The sequence below is a fragment of the Eptatretus burgeri genome, chromosome 12 (genome assembly GCF_056783735.1).
Source record: "Eptatretus burgeri isolate ZD-2024b chromosome 12, Ebu_testis_v1, whole genome shotgun sequence".
NCBI classification, from domain to species: Eukaryota; Metazoa; Chordata; class Myxini; order Myxiniformes; family Myxinidae; genus Eptatretus; species Eptatretus burgeri.
Window position 1 is genome coordinate 5,136,828 of NC_140972.1, and position 22,596 is coordinate 5,159,423.

The 22,596-nt window shown below is 44.6% G+C and overlaps 1 protein-coding gene across 2 annotated transcripts in view; it reads left to right on the forward strand.

The window, feature by feature from the left end:
* The window catches only part of LOC147015012 (uncharacterized), a 23,870-nt gene extending 1,662 nt beyond the window's left edge, over positions 1–22,208 (forward strand). For both annotated transcript variants that reach the window (XM_085849292.1, XM_085849293.1), the window contains 2 exons: positions 1–497; positions 20,477–22,208. The exon at positions 1–497 is cut by the window's left edge and continues 301 nt beyond it. In XM_085849292.1, the coding sequence (XP_085705418.1) occupies positions 1–497; positions 20,477–20,956 (977 nt within the window). In that variant the 3' untranslated portion in view covers positions 20,957–22,208. The remainder of the gene's footprint in view (positions 498–20,476) is intronic.
* Positions 22,209–22,596: the final 388 nt, after the last annotated feature.

A 22,596-nucleotide genomic window follows, 5' to 3' on the forward strand; every position in this document is an offset into this window, starting at 1 on the left:
ATCAGAATGGTACCGACTCCGCTTGCTGCTCAGCCCCAGCACTTTACGCCAAGCCCCATGCTGCTCAACCGATGTACACCCAACCATCGAATGCTCAGTCACCTTATCCCCAAACATCCTCCCATCTTGCTTATTCCCAACCATCTAATGCTCAGATGCCCTATGTTCAATCGTCTACCGCCCAACCAGCTTATCACTCATCCGCTTCTCAACAACCCTACCACCACCCACCGGCTGCCCAAATGGCCTATGCGCAGTCGACCACTTCTCGGACACCTTATCCCCAAGCACCTTCCACCCAACAAATCTATCATCCACCGACTGCCGTCCAACCGTCTTACCCAGAATCACCTGATGCCCAAATCCCCTATTACCAAACATCTACACAACCCACCTATTATGATCATGCTGACCTACAGTCGGGCTGCTCTTCTCACGCTGTGGCTCAGGATGCTGCTGGAACAGTGCGGCGACGTAGAAATGACAAAAATACACAGGTAAGATGCCACTTTGGATGTTAAAGGAGGTGTTGACAACCTCACAATCTTCAGACGATGTATATATATATATATATATATATATATATATATATATATATATATATATATATTGTTGTGGTTTCCACCCGCTCGGCGTACGAGCGACGGCTTTTAGCTAATCGCGGCCGCGCGCCGACCGAACGGGCAATCCTAGTCGCAGTTTTCGGATCAACGCCAAAATCCAGCTACGGGTGTGTTTTTTTTAACCACACCGTAAATCGGCCAACTATTCTGTCCACGTGTGACGGTCCGATCGCCAAATTGACGATTTACCTTAGTATGCGCGCAGACAGAAATGCCGGGGATTTGCATTTCGACGGGACCCGTACGGATACGGGCCGCTGTACGCAGCTCGCGCCGTTTGCGATTTGCCGAGCGGTTGTATATCGCCAAGCGCCGTTGGATCCGATTACTTTATCGGCTATTTAAAAGCCAGCTAATATTCCATACGTAATTACAGCAGCTCAATGGAGGAAGGGGACGCAACGAGCAGGTGAACATTTAAACAATGACATTTATTTGTCACACATATGCAGATATACACAAGCACGTATGCAATGTATGGGGGTAGGGACAAAACACGAGCAAACAAAAGACCTGCAGCCGTAGCCATTGATTAATGAACATGCACTTAACAGTTTCTACTTAGCGGACACTGCGCCACAACTTTCATACAAAGAAAACCCCAGGAAAGGAAAGGGCAGAACAGGACCCATAGGCCTTTAATGTTTGCGGAGCTTTGGAGACCGAAGGAGCTCCGTGAGACCGGGCTGGTTACCTGCCACCCTCATGGTGACTCGCTAGGCGACCCTCGATGGTTCGTCACCACCCTACTGGACTCCACCAGCTCCTGACTCCACTCTCGACTCCACCGGCGCCTCCGTCGAGCAAGGAGAGAGACCAAGAAGAGGGACTTTCTTTTCACTCTCTGACCGCCAGCTCAACTCAGCGCCCAGACCAGACCAGACCAGACCAGAGACTCCAACAGACTCCGCTGCACTCCCAGACTCAAGACTCCAGACTCAACTGCTGGCGACTCCTCTCCTCCGCTGCTGGTCGGCGTCTCATCTCCCCACCTCAACTCAACTTGTCGGCGTCTCAACGCGCCCTTTTATCGCCACAGAGCTTCACCCCCAAGGGGTGGGGCCACGGTGGGCTTTTTCCACCTGAAATCAGCACCCTCCCTTACTTCACCTTTGACCCTTTACCCAGGCTGGATCCACCCCTCCTCCTTCTGGGGGGGGGGGAGGGAGAAAGATGGAGTTGTCTTTTTTTTGTTTGTCGAGGATCCATCGCGTTGATTGGCGGAGATGTTATTGGTTGGGGGAGGCCGTTGTGGTTGTTGAAGTAGGGTCATTCCATGTCAAATCATCAAAGAATCTGCCGTCATCTCTCAGATTTTTGTAAAACTTTGGGAACCAATTGGGACCCATGAAAAACGGCAAGAACTCAAATATTTTTACTAACAGCCTCTTAATTAGTGAGATACAGACGAACGAACTTTGGACTAATTAGCACGACGTCGCGAATTCAAATGGCCATATCTCTAAAAGTATAACACCTAGAGAGCTGGTTTTGGTGTCATTTTAAAGGTATTTTCATGCCCTATGAATTTGTCTGGGCAACATTTTCCTACCACCAACCACAAAAAAGTTATCACAAAATATAAACTTCAATCGTGAATCCCCAAAAAATGTATCCTTCAAATTTCCTCAAATTCATCCCAGAGGTACCTTATGATGTCAAGAAGCTGCCACAAAAGTTTTGTGATGGGCACTCCAATAGTTTCTGAGATATGAGCAATAATGTACATGTACATGTACGTATGGCATATAGGTTCGAAAATCAGCATTTGTAATGTATTATACAATCATTCTAACCTCGCCATGACAGGGAACACGGAACGACCATCAATTGCTTTGAAGTATCACATACTTTCATTTTCAACTGGGCCTGAGGGGAAGAAACAAGTGCTGCTGTTGCTGCATTGAAGAGGAAATTGAAAGCCGAAGTCAGGTTAGTGAACACTGTGTACTTGAACTCACTTATTGATTGTATAATACATTACAAATGCTAATTTTCTAACCTATATGCCATACGTACATGTCCATTATTGCTCATATCTCAGAAACTATTGGAGTGCCCATCACAATATTTATGTGGAAGCTTCTTGACATCATAAGGTACCTCTGGGATGAATTTGAGGAAATTTGAAGGATACATTTTTTTGGAGATTCACGATTGAAGTTTATATTTTGTGATAACTTTTTTGTGGTTGGAGGTAGGAAAATGTTGCCCAGAGAAATTCATAGGGCATGAAAATACCTTTAAAATGACACCAAAACCAGCTCTCGAGGTGTTATACTTTTAGAGATATGCCCATTTGAATTCGCGATGTCGTGCTAATTAGTCCAAAGTTCGTTAGTCTGTATCTCACTAATTAAGAGGCTGTTGGCAAAAATATTTGAGTTCTTGCTGTTTTTCATGGGTCCCAATTGGTTCCCAAAGTTTTACAAAAATCTGAGAGATGATGGCAGATTCTTTGATGATTTGACATGGAATGACCCAGTAGTGGTGTGGTTGGTGTTTTGTTGAAGGTTGTTGTGGTTGTTGAAGTTGTGGTGTGGTTGGCGTTTTGGAAAAGGTGGTGAGGAGATGCTTGTTCGTTTGTGGAGATGTTGGTGAGGAGATGTCGTGGTTGGCACTGTGGTGAGATGGCGTGGTTGTTGAGATGCGGTTGTTCCAAAATAAAGAGAGCAAAATAATAATACGACCTCAAAGATCACAGCCTGGTTACACAAATAAATTCCCTTTAGACATCGGTGCGAAATCTAATCTAAACACACACTTATCGACATAACTGATCTCTAGGAAACCTGAATGGTGTTCTGTGAATTTCCACAACCGTAACTATATATATATATATATATATATATATATATATATATATATATATATATACATACATACATACATACATACATACATACATACATACATACATACATACATACATACATACATACATACATACATACATACATACACAGTGGGGAGAACAAGTATTTGATACACTGCCAATTTTGCAGGTTTTCCCACTTATAAAGCACCGAGAGGGCTGTAATTTTTATCATAGGTACACTTCAACTGTGAAAGATGGAATCTAAAACAAAAATTCTGAAAATCAAATTGTATGATTTTAAAATAATTAATTTGCATTTTATTGCATGAAATAAGTATTTGATACATCAGAAAAACAGAACTTAATATTTGGTACAGAAACCTTTGTTTGCAATTACAGAGATCAGACGTTTCCTGTAGTTCTTAACCAGGTTTGCACAGACTGCAGCAGGGATTTTGGCCTACTCCTCCATACAGATCTTCTCCAGATCCTTCAGGTTTCGGGGCTGTCACTGGGCAGCACAGACTTTCAGCTCCCTCTAAAGATTTTCTATTGCGTTCAGGTTTGGAGACTGGCTCGGCCACTCCAGGACCTTGAGATGCTTCTTACGGAGCCACTCCTTAGTTGCCCTGGCTGTGTGTTTCGGGTCGTTGTCATGCTGGAAGACCCAGCTACGCCCCATCTTCATTGCTCTTGTTGAAGGAAGGAGGTTGTTGGCCAAGATCTCGCGATACATGGCCCCATCCATCCTCCCCTCAATACGGTGCAGTCGTCCTGTCCCCTTTGCAGAAAAGCATCCCCAAAGAATGATGTTTCCACCTCCATGCTTCACGGTTGGGATGGTGCTCTTGGGGTTGTACTCATCCTTCTTCTTCCTCCAAACACGGCGAGTGGAATTTAAACCAAAAAGCACTATTTTGGTATCATCAGACCACATGACCTTCTCCCATTCCTCCTCTGGATCATCCAGATGGTCATTGGCAAACTTCAGAGGAGCCTGGACATGCGCTGGCTTGAGCAGAGGGACCTTGCGTGCGCTGCAGGATTTTAATCCATGACGGCGTAGTGCGTTAATTATGGTTTTCTTTGATACTGTGGTCCCAGCTCTCTTCAGGTCATTGACCAGGTCCTACGGTGTAGTTCTGGGCTGATCCCTCACCTTTCTCATGATCATTGAGGCTCCACGAGGTGAGATCTTGCATGGAGCCCCAGACCGAGGGAGATTGACTGTTATCTTGAACTTCTTCCATTTTCTAATAATTGCACCAACAGTTGTTGCCTTCTCACCAAGCTGCTTGCCTATTGTCCTGAAGCCCATCCCAGCCTTGTGCAAGTCTACAATTTTGTCCCTGATGTCCTTAGACAGCTCTCTGGTCTTGCCCATTGTGGAGAGCTTGGAGTCTGATTGATTGAGTGTGGACAGCTGTTTTTTATGCAGATAACGAGTTCAAGCTGGTGCAGTTAATACAGGTCATGAGTGGAGAATGGGAGAGCTTCTTAAAGACAGAACTAACAGGTCTGTGAGAGCCGGAATTCTTACTGGTTGGTAGGTGATCAAATACTTATTTCATACAATAAAATGCAAATTAATTATTTAAAAATCATACAATGTGATTTTCAGAATTTTTGTTTTAGATTCCGTCTTTCACAGTTGAAGTGTACCGATGATAAAAATTACAGCCCTCTACGTGCTTTGTAAGTGGGAAAACCTGCAAAATCGGCAGTGTATCAAATACTTGTTCTCCCCACTGTATGTATATGTATATATATATATATGTATATGTATATGTATATATATGTATATGTATATATATGTATATGTATATATATGTATATGTATATGTATATGTATATATATATATGTATATGTATATGTATATATATATATATATATATATATGTATATGTATGTATGTATGTATGTATATATATATATATATATATATATATATATATATATATATATGTATATATATATATATATGTATATATATATATATATATGTATGTATATATATATATGTATGTATATATGTATATATGTATATATATATATATATATATATATGTATATATATATATATATATATACACACACACACACATACATACACAGCTCTGGAAAAAAAATAAGAGACCACTCCAAAAAAAATTTAAATCAGCATCTCTGCATGTACGGCAGCCATTCCATTCCAGTGTCTGTTGAATTCCAACACAGGCACACCTCATTCTACTTTGTGAGGTACTGATTAGGTGATCACCTGAACCAAATCTTATTTAACAAGGAAAAGTATAAAAACCACTGCTGTGGTCATCACCATCCTCTTGCAATAGGACCAGCTGGATGGCAAAAACAGTGCTTGTAGTACCTCAAAAGTAATTGGAATAAAAAAATAATTATCGACCATGCCAAAAGAGTTGAAAATAAAAGTTTTGAGTGAGAAAAAGAGGGGTTAAATTCTGGCTTTACTGGCAGAGGGATACAGCGAGTGTCACGTTGCTTCCATCCGTAAAATTTCAAAGATGGCGGTTCATAAGAACAAGGTCAAGCAGCAGACATTGGGGACAACGAAGCTACAGACTGGCAGAGGGTGAAAACGACTTTCCACTGACCGGGATGACTGCCAACTCATCCGAATGTCACTCAACTGTAGGATGACATCAAGTGACCTACAAAAAGAATGGCAAACGGAAGCTGGGGTGAAGTGCACGGCAAGGACGGTTCGAAACAGGCTCCTAGGGGCAGGGCTGAGGTCGTGCAAAGCTAGAAAAAAAGCCCTTCATCAATGAAGCAAAGAAGAGCCAGGCTGAGGTTTGCAAAAGACCATAAGGATTGGACCATAGAGGACTGGAGTAAGGTCATCTTCTCTGATGAGTCAAATTTTCAGCTTTGCCCAACACCTGGTCATCTAATGGTTAGATGGAGACCTGGAGAGGCGGACAAGCCACAGTGTCTCGCACCCACTGAAATTTGGTGGAGGATCGGTGATGATCTGGGGGTGCTTCAGCAAGGCTGGAATCGGGCAGATTTGTCTTTGTGAAGGACTCGTGAATCAAGCCACGTACAAGGTTGTCCTGGAAGAACACTTGCTTCCTTCTGCTCTGTCAATGTTCCCCAACTCTGAGGATTGGTTTTTTCCAGCAGGACAATGCTCCATGCCACACAGCCAGGTCAATCAAGGTGTGGATGGGGGACCATCAGATCAAGACCCTGTCGTGGCCAGCCCAATCTCCAGACCTGAACCCCATTGAAAACCTCTGGAATGTGATCAAGAGGAAGATGGATGGTCACAAGCCATCAAACAAAGCCGAGCTGCTTGAATTTTTGCGCCAGGAGTGGCATAAAGTCACCCAACAGCAATGTGAAAGACTGGTGGAGAGCATGCCAAGACGCATGAAAGCTGTGATTGAAAATCAGGGTCATTCCACAAAATATTGATTTCTGAACTCATCCCAAGTTAAAACATTAGCATTGTGTTGTTTAAAAATGAATATGAACTTGTTTTGTTTGTATTTTTTGAGGTCTGAAAACACTGAATCTTTGTTGTTATTTTGACCAGTTGTCATTTTCTGCAAATAAATGCTCCAAATGACAATATTTTTATTTGGAATTTGGGAGAAATGTTGTCAGTAGTTTCTGGAATAAAACAAAAATGTTCATTTTACTCATACACATACCTATAAATAGTAAAACCAGAAAAACTGATAATTTTGCAGTGGTCTCTTAATTCTTTCCAGAGCTGTATACATCGTGTGTATCAAAAGTCGACACCCCCTTTTATTATTTTCACCTTTTGTGACCTTATATCCTGGAATTAAATTTCATTAAATCAGACTTTTTCCACCTTTATTTACACATCATAACCCACAACTTCCAAGTGGAAAAACAAATTGTACAAATTTCATAAAATTAGTGATAAATATAAAACTAGACCATCTTGGTTGGATAAGTATCCTCCCCACCGAGTTAATGCTTGATCGAAGCACCTTTAACAGCACCATTAATTACAACTGTGAGTGTTGGGAGAGGTCTCGACGAACTTTGCACACCTTGATTGGACAATATTTACCCATTCTTCTGTACAAAACTCTTCAAGCTCAGTCAAGTTGTTTGGGGTGTGTTGATGGACAGCAATCTTCAAGTCATGGCACAGATTTTCGATTGGATTTGGGATTGGGCTCTGACTGGGCCACTCAAAGACATTTATGTTTTTGTTCCTTAGCCACTCCAGTGTCGCCTTGGCTGTGTGCTTCGCGTCATTGTCATGCTGAAAGGTGAACTCCCGTCCCAATTTCTGCTTTCTTGCGGAGGGCAGCAGGTTTTCCTCGAGGATTTTTCTGTATTTTGCTCCATACATTTTTCCTTCCATCCTGACAAATGCCCCAGTCGCTACTGATGAAAAACATCCCTGGATGATGATACTGCCGTCACCATGCTTCACAGTCGGGATGGTGTTCTTTGGGTGATGTGCTCAATTGGGTTTGTGCCAAACGTAACGATTTGCATTTAGGCCAATAAGTTCCATCTTTGTTTTGTCAGACCACAAAACGTTTTGCCACATGGCTTCAGAATCTCCAGAGTGGTTTTTTGCATTTTTGCAAACGGGACTCGAGGTGGGCTTTTTTGAGTTATGGCTTCCTTCCTTCCTGCCGTACAGGCTGGACTTGTGGAGTGCTAAGGATATTGTCACTTGCACACAGTGACCACAAACCCATCCTTAAAAAAAATTTTTTCTTAATATACATACAATGTTGATGCTCAAATAAGAGCTAATAATAATCCTTGCCATAAAGGCATGTAGCTCTTTCAAAGTTGCCATCGGCCTCTTGATGGCCCTTCTGATCAGTTTCCTCTTTGCTTGTCATCCAGTTTGGAAGGATTGCCTGATCTAGTCAGGGTCTTAGTTGTACCATATGCCTTCCACTTGTTAATGATTGTCTTGACTGTGCGCCAAAGGATACTCGAGGCCTTTGAAATAGTTTTTATACCAACCCCCTGATCTGTGCCTTTCCACAACTTTATCGGGGAGGTCTTTTGAAAGCTCCTTGGGACTCATGGTTGAGTCTTTGCTGTGAGATTCACCATCCAGCAGAGTCAACCAACAAACAGCTGATTTTATTCTGAAATAATCAGAATTACTACAATTTAACACAGGTGAAGGCCAATTAAGTTGGTGTGTGATTTTGAAGATGATTGGTCACACCTGAGCTGATTTATAATTGCTATTATAAGGGGGGTGGACACTTATCCAACCAAGATGTATTCTACTTTAGTAGTTTTTAATTAATTTTCTGGTATTTGTAGAATTTGTTTTTCACTTGTAAGTTGTGGGTTACAATGTGCAAATAAAGGTGGAAAGAAAATCTGATTTAACGACAGGCTACAAGGCAACAAAAGCTGAAAAATTGGCGCGTGTGTGTGTGTGTGTGTGTGTGTGTGTGTGTGTGTGTGTGCGTGCGTGCGTGTGTGTGTGTGTGTGTGTGTGTGTGTGTGTGTGTGTGTGTGTGTGTGTGTGTGCGTGCGTGCGTGCGTGCGTGCGTGCGTGCGTGCGTGCGTGCGTGCGTGCGTGCGTGCGTGCGTGCGTGCGTGCGTATATAAGATTGGGGCGGTTGGGATTACACATTTTTATAAAAGAAGGCGCTTCCAACCAAAAGTTAAAAAAAAAACTAGAGCAAAAAAAAATAAGAGAAGACCCGGTCTCAGGTAACGTCTTGCTGGTTTCATCAGGCGCAATTTATTTTAATTTTTTTTGTATACATTGTCAAGGCTCGAATGAGAGCGAACACACAGCAAGGGGGCAGGAGACAAGAGGGGTGGGAGAGGGAAGGACAAAACGGTGAGGAACAGAGACATGAGGAGATCTGTGGAGGGGACAGGGATGGGGTGGGGAACACAGGGTATACAAGATGGACATGACGAGGAACTTTCAGGAAGGAAGGCAGGGAATTTGAAGGAGGTGGGTTTGGGGTGGATTCACGGAAGAAAAGATCGTGGTTTTGGATGACGAAAGATAAGAGATGGTGGTGAACAGCTCTTTTGAAGACCTGGAGGGAAGAATGGTATTGAAGAGAGTGTGGGAGTTTATTCCAAAGGTGGGACAATAGAGGAATGAAAGGGTGAAGGTGAGCAGTGATTCGTGATTTTGGTAGTTTTACCAGAATGGGGTTGCTGACGGACCATTAGCGTCTTGTGGAAATTTGGGTGGGTGGGACATCTCACAAACAGAGAGGGGCGGGGGGGGTGAGACTGGAGAGGAGACGGTAGAAGACAGAAAGACCACCGACCTGCCTGCTGTGAGGGAGTGAGAGGCTCAAAGACTCAGCCTCACCGTGGGAGATAATGATCTGAAATGCCTTGGTTTTCACAGCATGAAGCCAAGAAAGGTGAGAGGCAGGAGCACCAGCCCAGAGGGGAGAGCGGTACTCCATCAGGCTCGGACGAAAGGTTTGTATGTGGTCAGGCGCTCAGGTCGGCCGAGGAAGGACTTTGCACGATAGAGGATCCCCAGTCCACAACGGGCTTTGGAGGCCAGGTTGGAAATGTGGCTTCCCCAGGAAAGATCATGGCAGATTGTGAGACCCAGAAGCTTGAAAGAAAGGATTTCTTCCAGAGGATTGTTGAGAAAGTGGATGGGGGGGGGGTGTTCCAAACAGTCTTTTTGGAGAGAAATAGTGAGTGTGAGATTTGTCAGGATTGAACGAAATGTTCCACGTGTTGGACCAGCTTGTGATTTTTATCCACATCTGCAGAGAGCGAAGAAGCCGCGTACCCGAAACTTATTTCTAACCTATGAGTAACGTGCTTTGAACCTATGAGTAACGTATCTCCAATGCATATTGACGTATGGAGACGTATTTGACATCTTCTGGATGACCACAGAACTTACTGAACGTGTTTCTAACTTACAGCTCCCGTATAATGGCGTATTGGCAGCGTTTAGGGGAATTGGTATATAAAAATGGGGTTCACAGGAGGAACCAGTCAGTGTTCCAGACTCCATGGTGAGCAGATGTCCATGTCATCCGAGAGATGGAGGATCCGGCAAGGCTGAGACGAGAATACCTACTAGCTGTCCTCCAACATTAACATGACCTCATCGATTTGACACTGTACCAGTTGCGTGCCAATAGAGCCAGGAGAAGAAGAGGTGAACAGAGGAGAAGGAACTGGGTGAGACCATGGATCGGGAGGCGACGGCAGTTTGGCATGTATGACCAGCTCATGGTGGAACTCCGTAACGAGTAGTTCTTCGAAGTTTTCTTCGGCATGACGGTGATGTTGACACTTTGATGTCTAGTGCGGTTATGATTTGAATCATCGAGCGGCAGCCTTTTAATAGGCTACGCCATGTGATCGTGGGCGATACCCTGCCGCGCTATGCATAAGTTAGACTATCGTTGGGCATAAGTTGTGAACGCCGACAACACGCTAAGCATTCGTTGGTATAAATTATCTAGAAGTTATCGAAACATTCTGTGTACATTACTAATACGTTATGCATACGTCCAACTCGTTATGAATACACTATTATACGCCCAAAACTGAAAAAAAAAGTTCAGCGTACGCCAGCGTTTTAGATAAATTTTGATATGTTGCCATACGCTGGCTAAATCATCAAGGTGTGACAGGGGCTTAACCCTTAGATGCATGAGTGCAAAAAGATAATGCAAGAAAACAGCCAAACTGGGTCATTTTTGACCCACTTATGCATCTAAGGGTTAAGAGAGGGGATGGAGGGGGAACATCCACCAGAAACAGATTTGATGAGATGCCACCAGGATTTTGAGGAGGGAAAGAGGTTTGAGAGTTCAGACTTGAGATTAGAAAGATGTTGTTTTCTGGCTCTCCTGAGGGTAGATACACACTTGTTCCGAGCTTTATGAAAGGAACTGAGATTACCCTCAGTTTGGTTTGCTTTCCATGAGGCGAAGGCAAGTTGTTTCAAGTCAACTGCCTTGCCACAAGCTTCAGTGAACCAAGGGTGGGAGGAAGGGTCAGACAACTGAAGACTAGAGGGGATAAATCTGTGCACGAGGGAGAGCAGGTTTCTTTGAAAAAATTCCCAGGACGTTGATGTCTCTGTTTGAGAAAGTAGTGATGGGAGACCAGTCTATAAGTTTTTGATGGCTGTTTGAAGACCCTGCCAGTCGGCCTGCGTGAAATGACAGACTTGACGGCGGTGAGGTGTTTCTCTGATAACAGCCAGAGAGATGTCCACTTTAACAAGGACGTGGTCAGATGAACCGATTGGAGCGGAGGAAGAGCACTCAGATATTGTCAGGGAAATTTGTCAAAATCAGATCCAGAAGAGATGGAGTACCATTGGTTGAGATCCGGATCGGGAAGTTGACAAATTGAGTCAGTCCCAATGAGTTGCAGAAGTCTTCTGCTGAGGTGCCATGACAGGTGAGAGAGGTATCCACACCTAGACAGCTGGTATGATGGCAATTGAAGTCACCACATATGCGGAAGAGGGAGTTTGGATGAGAAGATAGAAGTTGGTCCATGGTTTTGGATGGTGAGGTGTAAATGGAGTCATCACTGTTTGTGGACGGCACAACACACATATAAACATGAGGTGGGAGTGGAGGGGAAGCCGTAGCCAGAGGTATTCCTGGGGGTGTGGTGGAGTGAGGGCAGTGCATGGTGAGTGAGGAACAGAGTCTTTGATGAAGAGAGCAACTCCTCTACCAGGAGGAGGCTCAGGTCTGTCATCCGGAGGAGGGAGTAACCAGAGAGAGATACTTGGGAGTCATAAATGTCTTGAGGGAGCAAAGTTTCTGTTCAACAGATTATGTCTGGTTTGTCAGTGGCAACCTGTATGGAAAGATCTGTAAGGTTTGAGCGAAGGCGCCGGATATTTGAGGTTCACACTGTTCATGAAGAGGGAGGGGAGGAGGCTTTGGGTGCAGGGGAGGGTGATGGTCCGAGGAGGGGGGAGGTAAGGAGAATTGTTGAAAGTGTGGGGAATTGCAGAAGAAGGAGGGGGGAAGGTGCCGGATGAGGAAGAGAAAAGACTGTGGTGCTGGGTTGAGGTACAGTGGGGAGTAATAAGAGAGGGGGCAGAAGGCAGTTGACTATTTGAGGAGATGGAGGAGAGAGGGCAGGGGAAGGAGGCAGCTTTGTGGCTGTGAGGGGGGGGCAACTTTCAGAAGGGGAGTGAGTGGGGAGAGGGGAGGGGGAGTTTTTGAGAAAGGTGGTGGTGGTCGTATGGCAGCTTAGCTGCCAGGGTAGCTATCGTTTCTTGAAGCATGACTGTGTCACTGATGCAGTGCCCCTCTACCAGTACACACACTGGAACTGGTACTCATTTCGCCGACCTCGGAAGGATGACAGGCTGAGTCAACCCCCTGGTGTATTAATTCAGCGGCCGACGGGGCTTGAACTCAGGAGTCTAGGATCCCAAGCCGCCACCCTAACCACTGAGCCAACACCAGGCTTTGAGAAAGGTGAGAGGGAAGCTTGGAGGGAGAAGAGTGTGATGGTTGCTTTGAGAGAAAGGAGTGAGTTAGCACTAAAGTTGGAAAAAAAGAATGGTTGATGGAAAGCAAACATTAATTGCAATCTGGGGTTTTAAAATTTTATTAATTTTTTTTCGGTCAGAAATGTGATTAAACACATTTCTTGATGGATGTAATAAAGGCGAAATCAGAGAATGGAGAGAAGAAACGTTGTAACAGTTGGATTTTTTTAGACAAGGTATGAAGGAAAGGTGGAATTGAGAGCAGTCTGTTGAAACAGAAGAAGAGAAGTGAATTATGACACAGTAATGAGTGCCACACATGTGAAAGAGGAAGATGAAGCATTATAAGAGATCGTTTTTAATATGATTGTTTTTTGATAGAATATACAATGGACCCCGAGCCTCGGCGCGTGTGCGGTTTTTATTTCGACACGACCGCTCATTTCCGGTCAGATGCTGGTGATCGAGGTCAAATGGAGGAGTGCTTTATTATTTTGTAAAAGCAAAAACAAACATCATATCGCATCAATGATGGGGTGTTCTGCTCTTTTTATTATTTTTATTTTTTTTGTTGTTTACTTACAAGTGGTGTGTGTGTGTGTGTGTGTGTGTGTGTGTGTGTGTGTGTGTGTGTGTGTGTGTGTGTGTGAGCACGTGTGTGCGCTGCTTGTTGTTTTTGTGTTTCCGGGGCACGAACTCGGCTGGTTTTGTGTCCAGGTTGGGCATGATGAGGTGTTGGTTGTGCGAGTGTTGGGGTTCTCGTTGGGTGTTGTACACATGTGGATGTGCTGTTTGGGATTGAGTGTTGTTTGTTGCTCACCTTATCCATCCGTTTGCACCATCCATTTTTCGCCATTTGTATCAGAGGTGTGTATTGTGTCGGTATGTCCACCGTCTCCCCAGTTGGACCACCCTCCCGGCTCTTCACGTGCCAGGCTTCCAAAATCGACCTGTGTCGTTTGTTCGATGTCGTGTCTCGGACACGGGTCCCATCAAAGTTGAATTTATGGCCAGATTACAGGCAATGACGTGTTATGGCTGACTGGGTCACTTTTCCAAGCCTAACTGCTCTGTCATGTTCATCTCGTCATTGTTTCAAATTCCTTCCAGTTTCCCCAATGTAGAATTGGTCACAGTCTTTGCATGATGACAAAAGCTTGTCCAAACAGCAAACTAACACTTGAAGATGTTGCGAGCTTGCTGGAGATGTCTAAACAGCACGATCTTCATCTGTGACGGTGCACACTACCGACAAATATTTGGCATAGCAATGGGTTCACCGGTCTCTGCCATTGTGGCTAATTTGGTGTTGGAGGAACTCGAACAAAGGATATTTGAGTCTCATGAGAATTGGCTCCCACGGTACTGGAACGGATGTGTAGATGACACCTTCGTCATTGTGCAGACACGCATGGTAGACCACCGACTGGGACATCTTGGCCGAGTATTCCCCAGCATTAACTCCACAATGGAAATCGAAAAAGAAAGCAAAACGGCATTTTTGGATGTGAAGGTGCACCGTCAGCTTGACTGCTCCCGAAAGACTTCGGTTTACAGGAAACCAATACACACCAGCAGGTGACTGGGTTTTAACTCCTGCAACCCAATCTCCCACAAACACAGTGGAGCACGAACCATAACAGCTTGGGCATGGACGGTGTCATCTTCCAAAGCCGAGGCAATTTAAGAAATCGGAGTAGTTAGAGGAGTCCTGCTCAAAAATGGGTACAAGGGGATACTCCCCACCTTGGAAGAACCAAAAAAGTCAGAACGGAAGGAGCCAGACACACTTGGGCGCTGTGTCCTGCCATACTAACCGAGCCTTTCAGAAAGGATTGGCACGATAGTACGTGGTGCACATGGATTTATGGAGACTACAATCCTCGACGCACCATCCGTAATGTCATCTCAAAACTAAAGGACCCGATACCAACTGGTGATAGATCTGGAGTAGTTTACCATTCATCATGCATCGACTGTGACCAATTCTACATTGGTGAAACTGGAAGGAATTTGAAACAACGACGAGATGTACATGATAGAGCAATTAGGCTTAGCAAGGTAACCCAGTCAGCCATGGCACATCATTGCCTGTAATCTGGCCATAAATTTGACATTGAAGGGACCCGTGTCTGAGACACAACATCTAACAAACGACACAGGTTGATTTTGGAATCCTGGCACGTGAATAGCCGGGAGGGTGGTCTAACTGGGAAGACGGTGGACATACCGACACAGTACACACCACCTCTGATAGAAAGGGCGAAAACTGGATGGAGCAAACGGATGGATAAGGTGATCAACAAACAACACTCAATCCTAAACACCACATCCACATGTGCACAACACCCAACGAGAACCCCAACACTCGCACAATCAACACCTCATCATGCCCAACCTGGACACGAAAACAGCCGAGTTCGTGCCCTGGAAACACAAAAACAACAAGCGCGCGCGCGCGCGCACACACACACACACACACACACACACACACACACACACACACACACACACACACACACACACACACACACACACACACACACACACACACACACACACACACCACCCGATCATGTGCAAGTAAAAACAAATGAGCAGGGCACCCCTTCAATGATGCGATTTGACATTTGTTTTTGCTTTTGTACCATCAAAAAAAAAAGCATTCCTCCATTTGACCTCGAGCACCAGAACGTGACCGGAAATGAGCGATCACGTGGAAATAAAAACCGGACACGTGCCGAGGCTCGGGGTCTATTGTGCCTGATGAAGGCGGCTGTCAAGCAGGTGAAACGTTGCCCTGACACCAGGTCTGCTCTCGCTTTTTTGCTCAAATTAGCGGAGTCGATCAAATTTTTACTTTTGGTTTGAAGTGCCTTCTTCTTAAAAAAAAACAAAAAACAAGTGGTGCCAGGCACAACAAATCCCACCCATTTTGTAATTTTGACCGATGACCATGACCCCCAAAACTTCGGACCCTACCGATCTTCACAAATATGCATTTTTCACTATAGGAATGGGTAGGATTATAAGTGACAAATAGAATAAGGTTCACTATAAGCTTAGTTTGAAGTAAATCAGATCATTTTTGACGAAGTTATGAGCGAAAAACGATTTTGATCTTTTCGTGTCCTTCACCTTGACCTTTGATCCAATTGGACCCAAAAGTTAATGGGGTCGTCCAAGGTTCATTGCCCACCTGTGGATTAAATTTGATAGTGTTTGCTAAAGCCGTTTTGCCGTAAAGTTGCTAACAGACAGACAGACAAACAAACAAATAAACCAATGTCACCCGCAGGGTGACCCGTATCTTGCCAAAAGGTGACCACGTGTGACTTCTTTAAGGTCACACTGAGGTGAACAGAGCTGCTATCCACCAGGAGCGACTCCTTGAGGAATATCTGCCTACGAGAGATTCCGATGAGAATCGTTCTACAGAGTAACCATGAAAAATATGCTTTTGCCTCATAACTTCACCAAATGACGTCATAATGTCTCAAGCTTCACATATCTAGAAAGCACTCATCGAGGTGTTCAATTTGAGGTACTACATGATATGGTTCCTAAAACTTGAAAATTTGACCTTGGGGTCAAATATGTTTGACCTTAGGCGCTAACCATGAAGGTCAAGGCCAATCGCCACCAAAAATTAGTCAGCTGAGCGCCAGACCATGAACTATATTCCCATGAAGTTTGAAGACTATCTGATCAAAATTACTCAAAAAATAAGGGTTTCGTCGACTCCCCTGATTTGCGACAAAGTGACCTTGACCTTTGACCTTCACCTTCAAAATTTTTATGCGTGGAAAGGGACCTCAATAGGCCTCTGATATGCGAAGTTACAAAAATTTCCAATGATAACTGTGCTCTGCAGAATTTTTTATACATGATTACAGACAAACAAACAAAAAAAAAACATACAAGCTGACTAACATATCTTGCAAAAACTTCGTTTTGGCAAGATAACAAACCGGACGATTACAATATCCTGCTCCCTCCCTCCGGGGGGCGGGATAAAAAGTATGTATATGAAAACGTATACAGATCATACATACTGTACATACATACATACATACATACATACATACATACATACAGGGTGTTTGAAAATGGAAATACCAAAAAGAAGGTTGAATAGCTTTATTGTTCAAGATACCGACATTTGATATGAATACATGCATTACACTTTAGATGATTATTCCAAAACACACAATTTTGTGTCTGTCTGTCCATGAAACATTCGGTCATTACTTATCCAGTCTCAACCAAACTTGCTGCTGGGATTTAAGGGCCACACAATGGAGGTTGTAGCAACTTCATTTCCCCCACCCTCCCCCTCCACAAGGGGCTTTTCCACCTTGAGCAAAATCTGTGTTAAGGAATATAAATATCTTTCCGTGATGTTTCAGGGAGTTCACAAAGCGGAAGTGAAAATTATTATAACCATCAAGTATTCGGTCAACTCCATTCAACGTATGATTACCTTTTTTAAACAGTCGCTGGTGTTGTTCGACACGAGATTGAAAAAGATTTGGAGGAAACGAAACGTCCTCGAGGCATCCTATCTTTATCGTGTCCCCGACAGACGAACATACCCAAACCTTCCAAACCCCCCCCCACCCCCTCCGCCCTTTGGCCGCTCCCATCCAAGCGGTTTAACAAACTCTGTTAAATTTGAAGAGGATTCTGTTCTGATTCCAGAAGGCTGTGACATTTAACTACTTTCACTGCTTTGATTATTTCCACTTTCATTGCTCTAAATCATCATTAAGTGATGTCACAATTTGCTGGTACGACTAATCGACGGTGCGCTTTGCTGACTGGTCCCTTGGAGTTATTAACGACTCTGTGGTGTCCCTCCTTTCCTTTAATGACCTCATCACATATTGCCAGCCAAAGGTGTGGTTGTGGCTCAATTGGTTCGCGGGTGCCAGCAGTGACCACTATTTTCGTTGTGTCTGTGTGTCTGCTGGCTGCTCTTAGAGCACCCTTATTCTGGACATTTCCATCTGTCTGTCCGCGAAACTTTGGTAAAGCCTAGGGGCTAAACCACTCAACCGATTACAATGAAATTTGGTAGGTAGGACCAATATTCTCTGGAAAATCCTCTATTTCTCTTTGCCGATGACTCAACCCTCTGCCGTACCATCTGTCATCCCTCAGCCCGGCAAGCAGCAGCTTCTTCACTCACTGCAGATCTGGATAAAATCACAAACTGGTCCAACACGTGGAACATGTCTTTCAATCCACACAAATCTCACACTCTCACTATGTCTCTTCGAAAGGACCGTTTACAAAACCCCCCCATCCACTTTCTCAACAATCCTCTGGAAGAAGTCTTTTCTTTCAAGCTTCTGGGTCTCACTATCTGCCATGACCTTTCCTGGGAAAGTCACATTTCCAACCTTGCCTCAAAAGCCAGTCGCCGACTGGGAATCCTCCGTCGTGCAAAGTCCTTCCTCGGCCCTCTTGAGCTCCTGACCACTTACAAAGCTTTTGTCCGTAGCCTGATGGAGTACTGCTCTCCCCTCTGGGCTGGTGCTCCTGCCTCCCACCTTTCTCGACTTCACGCTGTCGAAACCAGGGCTTTTAAGATCATCGGCATCTCCCGCAATGAAGCTGAGTCTTTGGGCCTCTCACTCAATCACCGCAGGTTGGTCGGTGGTCTTTCTGTCTTCTACCGACTCCTCTCCAGCCTTGCCCCCCTGCTCTCTCTGCGATTTGTCCCAACCACATTTCCACAGGGCGCTCAAGGTCCGCCAACAACCCCTTCTGGTAAAACTACCAAAATCACGAATCACTGCTCATCTTCACTCTTTCATTCCTCTTTTTCCCGCCTTTGGAATAAACTTCCTCACTCTATTCTTTCCCATTCTTCCCTTCAGGCTTTCAAAACAGCTGTTCACCACCACCTCTTATCTTCCCCATCCAAATCCTCGATCTTTTCTACCCCCGATAATCCACCCAAGCCCACTTCCTTCAATTCTCCTGCTTTCCTTCCTGAAAGTCCCTTTAATGTCCATCTTCCCCTCGCCATGTTCCCCGTCCCATCCCCATCCCTCTCCTTTCCACAGTTCACCTGTGTCTGTTCCCCAATGTTTTGTCCCTTCCACTCCCGCCCCTCTTGCCTCATGCCTCCTTGCTGTGAGTTGTGTGTTAGCTCTCATACGAGCCTCGACCAAGGTATACAAAAAAAAAAAAAAAAAAAAAAAAATCGTGTGCTTTCGAATATGGGACCCTGGGCACTAGCAACGGCATAGCAACAGCCCTTTAAAGTGGTCAAAAAATCTCAAAAAAATCGAAGTTTAGAGTTCTGTGCGCAATCTATCTAGCTCCCTTCATGCCAATTTGCAGCCATAACAAAAAATATTTGTAGGAGATAGGTTTTGGGCGAGTGCATGTCGAACATTTCAGAAACGGTTAATTGCGAATATCTCTAAGAGAAAGAGTCTGATTTTGATGAAACTTGGGTGAAATGTGTACAATGTGGCTAGCATATACACAAAAATGAATGGTTGCTATGCACACCTCCGTTGCTTAGCAACAGCTAAAATACTTTATCGTACATCGTGCACTTATTGTGGACTGTACGAAAAAATCAATACCTCCGAAACTGGACCTCCGAGGGACCTGTTTTTTTTTTTTTTTGTGCCCAAGGAGAATGTCTTACAGCATCATATAAAAAATAAAATTGTGAGCGAATAGATAAATGGAATTACCAGGGCTGCCATTTGTTAGAGTCTCTTTGGAAACATGCCTGAAATTTCACAAGGTGGGTTTCTGGGTGCAAACTTAGAGGGCTGTGATAATCATATTTATTGTGCTAAATTGATTGATAGCATGTACATGAATATCGGCGAGTCGCGTCGGCCAGCTTTCCATCAAGAGCGAGCAGCCATGTCGCCTACCGGCTTGTCTGTCTGTTTGTGACTCTCTCCAGAGCATAGCTCCGTGACGTTTGATGCGATATTGATGAAACTTGGACACAAGCTCGATATCATGGTCTCGTTGTGTCTTTTTGTGTGAAAGGCATCCCACGCCCCTTGTGGGCGGAGCCACGTCCACTTGAACTTTTTATCTATTTTTTCTCGCAATTTCATTTCCTAGAAGCTGTGCGTAATGTCCAAAAGTACAACATATAAAAAATCCGATTTGATTTGGTCAATTTTGACGGAAGAGATGGGTTTTTACGGTAGGGCTTCCTCAATAATGCCTGTGAACCATCGTCGCCTCCGGCTTGTAAATATCAAAATATTTCTCGTTAGTAATTTTTTTGGGGAGGGGGGGGCGGGAATTCCATGTTTTTACTTGCATATGAATGAGTAAACATAAAAATTATGTATTTGCACTGACAGATGTTGGTCTTTTTTGTTGTCACTGTTCGAGGTAATTTAGGGTTTGTGTTGCAGTCGGAGCTGTAATTTGTTTCCTGATGCTGAACTGGTTAATATCATGTCTATTGTGTTGTGTTGTGTTGTGTTGTGATTAATCGAGTAAAAATACATTGCATCCTGACATCCTGTTAGACAATTTACGCTCGTTCGGTTTGATTCTTGCTTTTCCTTTGGCAGGTCGCCGCTTCAATTTTCCCCAAAGAAGCACAACAGCCTTTCGAAACCAGTACGATCCCACGAGCCAATGGCCAGAGTAGAATCTCGGCACCTTCTGAAATACAATACACCTCAAACCCGTGTTGTGGTCCATCACCAGATCTCCACTGTCCACACCACCCAGCAGCTCCAGAGCAGCAGTCTGGAGTGGATAAGAGTAGGACTGTGATGGGGCCAGGAAGCCACAATGATAACCTGGCAATGATGGAGATCGCAGCAGTGTTGGTTGAGGTGGAACATCTGGGCTCTGAAGTTTTGCAGTTTCGTGGAATGCGATCCAGCAGAGAGTTTGCACATCTTGAGGAGCTCCTCACAAAGCAGATGCTGAGGCTGGACTCTATTGAGACGGGTGGGCAAGCAGACATCCGACAACGGCGTCGCACTGTTGTGTGTCAAGTACAGAGCTTGCTTAACTTCCTTGAGTCTAATGCCAGAAAGTAAAATTCTTCATTTGTGCTTTTTACCCCCTTTTTCTTCTTCTTCTTCTTCTCCTCCTTCTCCTTCTCCTTCTCCTTCTCCTTCTTCTCCTTCTCCTTCTCCTTCTTCTTCGAATAGGCAAGTACATATATTTAATCATTTTGAGTAGGTTATCGTGATAGGTTTTGGGTTCCAAAGAAGTCAGTATATATATATATACACATGGAAAAAAGCTAAATTCAGAATGCCTACAAAAGAGTATTACTTGCGGAAAGAGATAAATTAGAAATATATTGTTGCAGTCACAGGTACCGAGACACCTGCTTGTCACTCAGGGGATTAATCCCCGGTTGTCCTCGGTGGAGCCGGACCTGGGGCCACCGCTCACAATTAAAGTTATGGTACGGTGGGTTGTTTTAAAACCACAAACGCCACCCAGTCAACGAGTTCCAGTGTCTGCCGTCTAATTATTCCGTTTAACTGGAGGTCACGTGGTTACCTGAGCGGGGAGCGCGCCCTCGGCAAAGCACCAATATTATCTGATTAGATTTTAATTTGGGCGGCCGAGCGTTTTAAGCCCTGGTGCGTGCCGATGATTTTTTGGTCAAATCTGTGGTAATTACCTTCCAGTCTATCTCGGTTCGGACAATGCGAGACCATTGTAAGGAAAGGACAAACACGTACAGGTTGGAAATCGACAAATAATTTATTAATAATAAAATAAATAAATAAAAAGAACCTTTTATTTGCTAAGCTAAATAAAGAATGAATTTCAAAGCAAAATCAATCAAAATGCCACGAAAGAGATAAAGAGCAGAAGCTTAATGAGGGTTGACTTACTTGCAGTTAAACACAGACAAGAGTACCCAACGGATCATTGGGGGGAGGGGAGGGGGAGAAAATTGTCTTGCTCACCAGAAAGTCGTCTGAAGCAAAAACACTCTGAAATGCATGCGTGTCACATCCGTCACCAGCACCCAGCTTTGTCGTACAGCCTCTCGCAGGGTAGCTTTGAACGCCAGTCCACACGCTCGCTTGCCGAAGCTCTGGGCAGGACAAACCGTCTCGCTGTTGGCACTGGCCAGACACCCACACGCGCGCTTCCTTCTCCTCTTTTGCGCGCCCACACCCGCTTCTTGCTCACTTCTCTCTCGTACCTCTTTCGTTCACGCTTTTTTATTATCACAGAGCGTCTCGCTTTCTCTTCAGAGTGTCTCGCTTTCTCTTCAGAGCGTCTCGCTTTCTCTTCAGAGCGTCTCGCTTTCTCTTCAGAGCGTCTCGCTTTCTCTTCAGAGCGTCTCGCTTTCTCTTCAGAGCGTCTCGCTTTCTCTTCAGAGCGTCTCGCTTTCTCTTCAGAGCGTCTCGCTTTCTCTTCAGAGCGTCTCGCTTTCTCTTCAGAGCGTCTCGCTTTCTCTTCAGAGCGTCTCGCTTTCTCTTCAGAGCGTCTCGCTTTCTCTTCAGAGCGTCTCGCTTTCTCTTCAGAGCGTCTCGCTTTCTCTTCAGAGCGTCTCGCTTTCTCTTCAGAGCGTCTCGCTTTCTCTTCAGAGCGTCTCGCTTTCTCTTCAGAGCGTCTCGCTTTCTCTTCAGAGCGTCTCGCTTTCTCTTCAGAGCGTCTCGCTTTCTCTTCAGAGCGTCTCGCTTTCTCTTCAGAGCGTCTCGCTTTC